We start from the raw sequence: 10,669 nt of genomic DNA on the forward strand, positions 1-10,669 counted from the left end.
AAGTTTAACTTACAGTAACTTAACGCAGTGGTAGACGCACGCTTTGAAGATGTAGACGTTGATCGATGTCTTCTTTCGATGGAATAACTGTTTGGAAAAATATTTTTCATTATACAATACACATAGAATACATAATATGCACAGTAAATAAATCACAGTAAATGAATCAAAGTACATAAGAAGATAAATATCGAAGCCAATGGTTCTCGAACATCTGTAACATACATGGGATTAGTAACAAGAGAGGAGACACAACAATATGCACAGTAAATAGATTAATAACATGCACAGTAAATAAATCACAGTACATAAGAAGGTAAATATCGAAGCCAATGGTTCTCGAACATCTGTAACATACAAGGGATTAGTAACAAGAGAGGGGACACAACAATATGCACAGTAAATATATTGATGGTTGTCGAATGCCTGCAACAAACAAATGGGTTAGTAACAAGAGAAAGGACGAGTACGAGACACGCGAACGCGACCACCCTTCGCGACGGCTCACGACAAAGTGAGGAAGCTAACGCCGTTATGTATTGGGCGTACGCAGGTTTGTTCGTGTCGAATTGTTTTTGCCGACTTGAACGACCTTCCTCCTTGAACGACCCAAACACCAGATGGTATGGCCAGGTACGGCCTTGGTACACGGCGTACACGGCTAGGTCAATAAACTGTGTTACGCAACGTCACTAGCGCGTTGGACCGACGGAGAGCACCGATACGCGGCACGATCTACCGTACTCTCTCGCTCGCACACCTCCCTTCATAGACCCCCGAAATTCCTTGGCCGCGTCACGCCGACGGAGAGCACCGATACCGCTGCTCGCTCTACCGCTCCCGCTCTCTCCCGTTCGCCCTCTCCGACCATCTTCGGCATCGTTCGGTACGCGTCGACACCGACGGAGAGCAGTGATACCGCGGCAAAGAGTAGGGATATTCCTACTTGCAGTGGAAAACAAATTCCCTCCGACTAGTGATACCAAGGTAATAACTAATGATACCTAAGTAAGAACTATTGATATTAAAGGAAGAAAGCTTTGAAGATCGTACGGAAGATTTGCAAGTTACCGAGAAGGAAATTACTTGCCACAGATAGATTGCACTGTTTTATAAGCCTGAAGAATATTTAAGCCGATTTTTACTGAATTTATACAAATGCCATTAAAAATCTATTGTAAAAATGTATATATAAGTATTATACAAGGCAATTGTTGTTAAACTTCTTACGATTTTTTCCATAAAATACAGTAAAATCGTACATATGCATTATTCATTCACCCCAGTAATTAATCCACTCCTATTACTAACTACAATTTATAAAAAATAAAACATAATTTCTGCAAATCGAATTTTTTAACATTATTGCTTCAAGTTTGAGGACTTTGTTCGCAGATGGCGCCACGGGCTAAAAACCGGCCTAGTTAAATGTTTTTATAAAGTTGTTAGTACCATGTATAATTTATTATCGATTTATTAATCACATTTGTATGAAATGAGGCAAATACAAGTCGCGTGTTCGATAATTTCAATCTTTATAATTCTTTTATAATTTTATCCTCAATCCTTTAACGATTTCATGTTTAATCGTAGATAGAACATGGGCAATTATTAATAACTGCATTATTATCATTAATGGATTATTACATATAATATTTATATTATAATTTAAACGTTTTCCAAACGTCATTGTCATTGAATCTACGTTATTCTGTCTTCTACACAATAATTATTTTAGAACTGAACGCCCTAAGGCATTCCTCTTCCAAAATATATTTAATATCATAACTCACCCTCGAAACACCTCTCGTTAACACACCACAGAATATATTTCTGATTGTCAAATTGTATAACTTCCAGGAAATTCGAACTCTTCCTTGGCTTTTAAACAGGGCTTTCCGAAAAATTTATTTTTCCACGCCAAAGATGAAGAATTCCACAGAATTTCGAGAAATGAAAAGCGAGGTGGGTATTTCTGAAACTTGCAGCAAGCTTCGAGTGTCGTAAAACGGTAATATTTTGCGCGCGTTTACCGGCTCGAAGAAAGATCCGCGGTGTTTTTCGCATGGATATCGCGAACTTCCTTCGTGTCCCATAAAGAACCGCGGTCTCGAGGGGGTTGCTTTTCACCACCACTGCAAAAAGGGTTGGCCGAAAAATACAATTATTATTCTCCATAACCCTTTTCCCACACAAAATATTTCATGAAAAAAAAAAGTAATTATTCTTCAGCCTAAAACAACAGTTTCGTTGTTTAAATTCATTTAATACACCGCGATCACAGTGATTTTTCACCAGAAAGCAATCACTCCCCCCTAGATTCGCGATAAGAGGTCAGACTTGAACGTTCTACGAAGGGGAACGAGAGCGGACGGGTAGAAAGGAATGGAGCAAATAACTTTTCCTTTTTAACCGCGAGTTCTGCCAGGCCGTAGAATCAACATGATTAATTAGAGAGACTCGTTTCACCCTTTTTTAGCAGGGAGCGCGCAACAAGTGTCGCGGCGAGTTTCATCGGCCTGTTTTTCCCATCGGATGAAAATGCACTCTGATCCGCCGCGAAATTCCATTCCAGCAAACACGAGAGATGGAAGATACGACCGGTGTCCGAGAAGGTTCGAGTGGGCGCGGTTTAATCGGTCTGGACTCTTACCGGAAACTTGGCCGAACTACTGTCTCCTCGATGGAACGATCTAATTCGTCAAGCCAGCTTTGTTGTTCACTCTTTGGTTAGTACTGGTGACCAAATACTTTTCTTCTTTCTACCATCTGTTCTTTCTTTGAATGGAAAGTGCGTAAAAGTATTAGCAGATTTTATAGTGTTGCATACTGATAAAGGATGAACAATATAAATATAGTGATATCGAAGTATTGTACTTGAAAGTTTGAAGTTTGAAGTTTTCAGGGGACAATTGGAGAATTTACTGAATTATTTTGGAAAATTGAATGCCAGGGTACGTGCCTTTAATCTTTTGGTGATATCGAGATACCGTGATTAGAATCTATTCCTTTATAATGAAACTTCTGGGTTATTTGTGAGAGGAAACTGGGGGAAGCTGTTATTCTAGATTTCAGATGAAAGATATGTACAAGAAAAGATTGATAAATTTTATAAAGTAATTTAAAAAGGCAGAATTATAGACGGAAACTTCTTTTTCCTCGTGAGAAGTTTATTGTGTTAATAATAAACTGGGAAATATGTCAAACCTGATAGAAATTTTGTCTTCTATTGCATTTCACATAATTCTTTATGCTATAAATGCATAAAATCCCCAGTTTAATAACAACTAATAATACTAGTTCAGTAATTAAAATAAAGTTATTGAAAGAAAATGGAAGAGAAAGAGAGTAAAAGTGGGGAAAGGGTGTAAAGTATGTAAATAAAATTGTGTAACGACCGAGATCGAGTGAAATGTAATAAGATGCTGTTCGACATGATTCTGAATTGGATTGTAATTTGTTCAAAGCAGTCGTGATGATGTGTTTTCTCTTCGACCAGGTCGCAAGTGGACGTCTCACCCCTTTAAAGGTGCGAACCAGCTGCGATAAAGGTTTCTGGACCATTGAGATCACGTTGAGTACAGTCAGCAAATAAAAAGCACACGTTCTGCGGAAGATTTTCCTCCTTTCGCCGTTTGTTTTTTATGTCGTGGTCTTTTACGAGCAACGCACTCGGCGAATTCCCGATCGGGACCGTTCGAGACCCATTAAAAATCGAACGTCATGAAAATGAATCCTGTGTAAATTTCATTTCGTTATTTACCCTTTAAATGTATTACACTTGTAGCACATTATTCGCGATTTCTCTAACAAATTGTGTCATATTTCTTTTATTACATTTAATACATTTAATATATCACTGATAAGAATTGCACAGTTGTCTTCAGTTTCACGTAATATTTGCACGATTTTTATATGTATAATAAACTTTTGAGTATCCTATCCTCCGAATACTCTTGTTATTCATTGTATCTAGAACGTTTCTCCCATAAAATGGACAATTCCCGGAAAATAGGGCACGACGATGTAAGGGAAAAATAAAAAATGATAATGTACACGGTTAATATCGCTTCACAGTGTCGAAAGTAGTATTGTTCCGGGTTCACACGTTCGTTCCTCCGTGTAGTAAATCGTTTTTCAGGCAGCTTAACTCTACATCGTGATTAAACGTTGCCATGCAAGTTGCAATAATTGCGGGCTCTCGTGAAAAATTCAACGACGAGTTGTATTTTCCACCTTGACGTGGGTTCAAGAGAACGCGTTGCTTTCTCTTACTTTAACGCAGACCTGATCCGTCGGAGGGATACTTCTGCGAAGAGATCTCGAGAACCAGTCACGAAGAAATTAAAATACCTCACAATAAACTGTACCAACAAGGAACGCGATCGAGAGTTCGTACAATCTTCTTCTTAAGGGTGTTGACGACGAAATTCTTTTAATTCTACAACTTGTTAATTAAAACACGATCCTCTCTGAAACTTTTGTAACCAAATAAGAAACTGAATACATACACTTGACATGCACAATGGTTTCCACAAACTTTCATTAATATCCTACTAGGTCTCTGTAAAAATAATTTCTTTATAACTGTAGGGTGAATGTTCCAGTAAATGAACACGTATCGGTGAATGAAAATTATATATAAAAAGGAATAAATTAAGTTATTAGATTAAGCAAATGATTAAATATTTATTTTTTTGTCAATTCCTTGTTTCATATTCAAACAGTTTTCGCACCACTGGTAGAAATCAATATGTGTCTTTTTAAATTATTTACTTACATTTTTACAATGTTTCAAATTGAAATCTATACATCATAAAATCTTAAAAAATCTAATTTTCATGTACCAAATATTTACTAATATTATTATCATTTAAAATTCGTCTTTAATCGTTACAAAATCTCATAAATCTTTCTTCATTGGTGCTTTTAGTCTACTTATTTTCCAAGTTTATAATTATAATCACAGACAGAAATTACCAGCCACATGAAAACGCGACGTGTAACCAAGAGAGGGATAACTGACGTGATGTTTAGAAGTGCATCCATCCCCTCCGAATAAATCCAAGATCGATCGATCGGAAACGACGTCAGGGGCCGTACTGGGGCATCCAGGCCGCAGTTGTCCGTCGAACACCATTGCTTAATTTCGTCGGGGGCGGCGTAAGAGACAGAAAGAAAATCATCCAGAGTCAACGAGGAGAGGGCACGACGAGCTGTTGCGCGATTGGTCACCGTTAGGGGTGTCTGAATACCTCGTGGGTGGTTGGGAGCGACTATATAAAGCGTTTCGCGGATCATGGTACATCGCAGTTGCTCTTACGTGTTGCTTCACCGTCGGTTCCGGGACATTTTTCGTCGTTTTTTTTTGTCAACCGCTTTCCCTCGTGCAAACTTTTGCCCTAGAAATATCAACCCTTCGTCTCTGGTGGAATCTACGAGAATCGTACTTGCACTTCTGGTTTCCATTTCTAAAATACAAATTCTCGGTAGAAATTACGACGTCAGAGGGTGGAAAATGCTTCGACTAGTTCGTCGAAGTTTCATGTGACCGTGAAAGTACGAAAATGACGGGATAATTTAACGTGACACAGGTAAAGGGTGGAGGAACTTGGAAGATGTTTGAAAGAAATCGAAATCGCGCGTGATTCAATGAACGATTGGATGTTTCATTTCGTTGCAGTCAGACCGAGAGGAAACGAGACACAGGGGAGACGTAGATTACAATCGGGGAGGATCATTTAAACGCGAGAGAATTGATAATAATCGGTTTGTCGGTGGAAAGGAACTTGCTCGGAACACTAGGCGAGTTTTGCCCATACTTCAGGATCGAGACAGTTTGATTTTCATTTTGGTGGTAAATATGGAAAAAGAATTGATAAGTGTTATTGTAGAATCGACACGATGTGAATATGTAGGCTGTTTACTGTACAATATGGTCTTAGAAGTGAATATTTAGGGGAGCTTCTGAAGTAATGAATTCACTTTTTCAGTACAGCTTATAAAATAGATATCCTTCAAAGACACACGAATATAACATCGATAAATTTCTGTCAGAATTAAAATTCACACTGTTCGCAAGTTAATTCGACTAGATTGGATAATGACTAATTGTAACCGGAAATTGTACAGATTCAAGGACATATCCAAAAATGATGTTAGTAGTGAAGATTTTTTAATAAATTCATTCCGTCCCTTTATTTTCGACCATTGAAATAAGAATATGCAAAACAGACGACTGTACTTCCCTTTCTTAGTTTCTATTACTCTAAATCAGAGGAATGGACCTACAAGAACGTGAAATATTTTTTAAGAATACTGACATTATAAATCCGGCGTATTTATCAAAATTCAGAGATGAATCCTAAAATAATGCAACATTTAATACGATCTTCTTGCCGCAATTTTTATGCAGATTGTATATGATTTTTGGGGTTGCAAAAATGATAGACAGGCGGAGATGAAGTATCTGAGCGTTGTTTCTGCTGGCAGGAGGATGCTCCCACGAAGCAAAAGGGTTCAGTCGGTGCCGTGCCTCGGAAGCGTTGAGTTCGTGACGTGTTTGTGGATCGCGTGTGCCGTTTTAACCCTGCTCGCCTCCGCGGAGGGTTTCCACATCCGCACCCGTTACGGGAAACGGCATGAGCCACGTGGCGGTAAGTCACGAGACCTCCCCAATTTACGACTCTTCTGCTCCTCTTGATTACCGGTAATTAACGAATCTTGAACTGCTTTCTTTTTTTTCTTCCTAATTAAACTGGTGCATCATAAACCATCAGCTCCCCCTCCCCCGTTGCGTGTGCTTTCGCAATTCTGTCGATTGACGGTGCCATTTCGTAATAATAAATAATGATAAATATCCCGATACCATTCGTGTTTCCAGTAACAATTATTCTTTTCGTTCTCCAACATCTTGTCGTATATGTTCTTTCCACGTACTGCTAAGTAATTTATAGACCGCGGATTTTATGCACGCATAGCCTGTACAGCTCTGTGGAATGCAATAAAAGACAAAACTTTCATTAGATCCAAGGATTTTTTTTTTAATTTTATTCTAAAGCGAATAAGATACTTTAAAGAAGAAATAAATTCCCAGATTTGCTCTAGTTTTTGTGAATTACTTTAGGAAATGTCATTCACAGTTGGGCAAAATGTGATCCAATTACAAAATCCAAATCACATTTACGATATAATTGCAAGATAATTACTCTTTCAATTACATTGTAATTAACTGTACTAAATTTACAATAAAAATTACAATGTAATTATAATTTTAATTGTCCCGCAATTAGATTGAAATTGCAATTTAGATTTTATAATTAGATTACATTTTGCCCAACTCTGGTGTCATTTTGCATAAAAATCCGCAGTCTAGTAATTTAATACGGTTCCAGCATTATTATGCTGTAATACGAATATTAATGTATATTTAGGATCTTCTGGTTCAGTGAAACGTGCGTAGGATGTCGGTGACGAAGTACAGAATCACATAATCCACCATTCTTCGCCGGATTCCAGTGTCTAGTAATTTACTTTCGACCCTTTGCGCGACTCGTTCTCTAATCAGAAACACTGCGGTCGTTTCGCGGACCAGGAGAGCCACATGTCCTCTCCAATTAGACAGTTTCCGGTTCTTGGTTATACGATCTTTCCCGCGAACAGGATCCAAATGGAACGAATGCGATCGGTCCTTTTTGCTAAACTCGGTCGTCCATTGTCAACGCTCTATAATTGATCTCTCGCGTTTCTTTGCCCCTTTAACGTTTCCAATTAAAGAAAATTTCCCTCGATCGAACAGCCTTCTTCGTTCTTGCGTGCGTTGAAAATTGGTAATTGACGTTGCTTCACCGATGGCGCCCTTTGAGCTACGATTTTATCAGGTTAATTGGTTGCATGTTCTCGAGGATCGTTGCTAAAGGGCTCGTTTGAACATTTTGCAAATCGAGCCTGCTATGTTAATTGACAGGTTGCTAGTTCTTTGAATTCTAAATACAGTGGATTCCGGTTATTTGGGATATATCGGGACTAGCATCCTTCGGATCGATTAAACTGTTGTCCCAATTATGCGAAGCATCATAGTACATTTGGTTAGACTTTGTTCTTCGATCTATGTCACAAATAAATAACTACTTCGATTAACTTAAGTAAACCCACATAAGCGGAATCCACTGTACTAGAATTCCAAATACAGTAAATCCTCTGTAAATGTTCTAAAGTTTCTTCGAAGACTCTGTTTTTTGACAGGAATGTCAGAACTAACTTTCGAAATTGGACATTGGAGTTTACTATATTATAGTGTACTACTGAAGATATTTAGATGATTTTATTTTGATTCATAGGTTCCCTCATCTGGTCCAGGTACGGACGCAGCGACGATTCGCAAAAAATCAGCAATTCGTTGCCGAAACTGGTGGTGGTGCCAAGGATGGATCGATTCTTTTTGGGTAGTCGGTACGGGAAACGATCCTCCTCGGAGTACCGAACCGTGCCGTCTGTGAATCGATTCAGCGCTGTCTTGGATTTCATGGATCACGTCAACCATGCCGAGCCTGATCGGGAGAACGACAACGCGAGCAATGGGAGTGATCCTGAGTTTCTGTCGTAAGACTATCATTTCACCAGTAAGTACTCGGTAATTAATGGTACCAAGTCGTTATTAACTAGTTAAACGAGGACCTATTAACTATTTTCCTTCTCTTGTTATTCTTTAATATACTTGCGATATGATGTAAAATTGTGCAATTGTAATTACAGGATAATTTTTCTGCAATAATTAAATTCGTTTACACTAAGTTAAAATAGGCGAATAATTATTATTCTTTATTGATCTTCCATAATTAAAGGACAATCCAAATAAAAGGAAGGAATTACTCAATTCTTTTTCACTCATTTAAAGGTTGGTTAAGAACTAATTTCAACTAATCAATTTCTATCGATAAATAGAAAATATTGGAGAAGATTAAAAACAGTTTTCGGTTTCGCTTAAGATCCGACGCCTGTTCCGGCGTTGAAGTCACTCCTATTCTAGAAAATGTAATTCTAGACGGACAGCGTTTATTGAATTATTAGTTCTTTAATCACACTTGGAACACTTCAAGGAGTGTAACAAATTATCCCTGTAATTTACTGCACTTAATCAAGAATTTTATGGTCATTTAACATTCTGCTTAATTCTATCCTGTTTCAAATATCAATGAAATTTCCGTAATTATTCGATAACTCTAGAAAAGGGTAGCTTCTTGCCACCCCTTCACAAAAGTTACAGCCACAAAAAGACAATCCCTCGAGAGACAACGTTTTCCCGAGCAGTGTGCCGGTTCCGAAGTTTCTTTGTCTTTCTTTTGCAGACATCTACGAGGACTTGTTAACTATTTTCCAACGAAACGAACCGAGAGGAGGTGAGTGATCGGGGCTGGTTCCATCGATCCGACGGGTTCGTTTCGATTCTTCGTAACAATTGATCGTTTCTAATAGAGTCGAAATTATAACGGTATTAACAAACGAAATCGATTGATCGCGTGGAGGAGGAACATAAGCTTAATTTGTCGTATTTTAAAATATTACGATCTACTTTTTTAGCATTTTACCTGATTCTCTCACTCCTGTCAATTACCTTTTTTCATCTCCAAAACAATGAACCGCTTTTTTCACAATTTTCAACCTTTTATATTTGAACAAAAACTGTTCTTTCTGCTTTGGCGTATTGTTTCGTCTATTACATTTAATGGAAGTTATCTGAAAAGGTATTAAGGGACGCGTAGTATTGGCGTAACCGCCAGTTTCCCATTTTCGTGTTCAGTGTCTGTTATTTTGTTTGAAATATAGGAAATGTTTCCGTAGCAATTTACTTTGAATGACACTTTCGAGGACGGGTAGATAGTCTCGTGAGAATAATTTTCTTCTTTTTCATGCTCCTCGAACACAGAGTAGTTATTTTTTCAGAAGTTTCGCTGCCTTGCCAGTAGAACAGGTCAGTATTAGGTCGGCCCACCGGGAAATTCTTCTTCCCCCCAACTTCCTACTTTACCCGAGCTGTCGCCCTATCTTGTTCCCATCATTTACCTCCATTTCTTTAATATTCAACACAATTTAACAATTTTGTCACAATGTTTCCCTTGAATATTTCAGTCCAATAAAATGTTTCATTACACTTTCGAACTTTCTTGCATTTTACGTTCCTTCCTCTATCATTTACTATTCGTTCACAATTACCCAACAATCGAGTTCAACTTTTACCAAAATCCTTTCAACGGAAATACCGATTAATTCCTTGATAATTTCCCTTTTTTGCTCGTGCACTAGAATTTCCATTCATTTTCCATCCCATTTCTTCGTTACGTGTCCATTTTTCTTTAACAACCCACGGCCAAAAGAGCGCAACAAGTTACCACGCGATCGAACATCCAGGCCGTTCAGTTTCGTTTATTTCATTCGACCATTAGTATTTTTTAGTTTGGAAACAACGCAGCGTTCTTTTTCTTTTTTACGTTTTTTCGTTCGCCCCGAAATTGCCGGAACTATAACAATAAACGTTTAATTTCTCGGCGAAACGGTCGTACTCGAACGATTCTGGAACGGCACACGGTCTGTTCGCGACAATTAAACGGCACGGGAAACGCGGGTACACGATCGTTTATGACTTCGAGATCGCGGAATTTCGGTTGAAAAA

General features: G+C 38.3%; 1 protein-coding gene across 1 annotated transcript; it reads left to right on the forward strand.

Moving 5' to 3' along the window:
* The first annotated feature begins 6,496 nt into the window (after positions 1 to 6,496).
* LOC107193944 lies at positions 6,497 to 8,605 on the forward strand. The gene is made up of 2 exons (XM_015583484.1): positions 6,497 to 6,656; positions 8,340 to 8,605. The coding sequence occupies exons 1-2, from the start codon at positions 6,497 to 6,499 to the stop codon at positions 8,603 to 8,605; spliced, it is 426 nt and encodes a 141-aa protein (XP_015438970.1).
* The last annotated feature ends 2,064 nt before the right edge of the window (positions 8,606 to 10,669 follow it).

Source organism: Dufourea novaeangliae, unplaced genomic scaffold (genome assembly GCF_001272555.1).
Source record: "Dufourea novaeangliae isolate 0120121106 unplaced genomic scaffold, ASM127255v1 scaffold21, whole genome shotgun sequence".
In the NCBI taxonomy this organism is placed as follows: Eukaryota; Metazoa; Arthropoda; class Insecta; order Hymenoptera; family Halictidae; genus Dufourea; species Dufourea novaeangliae.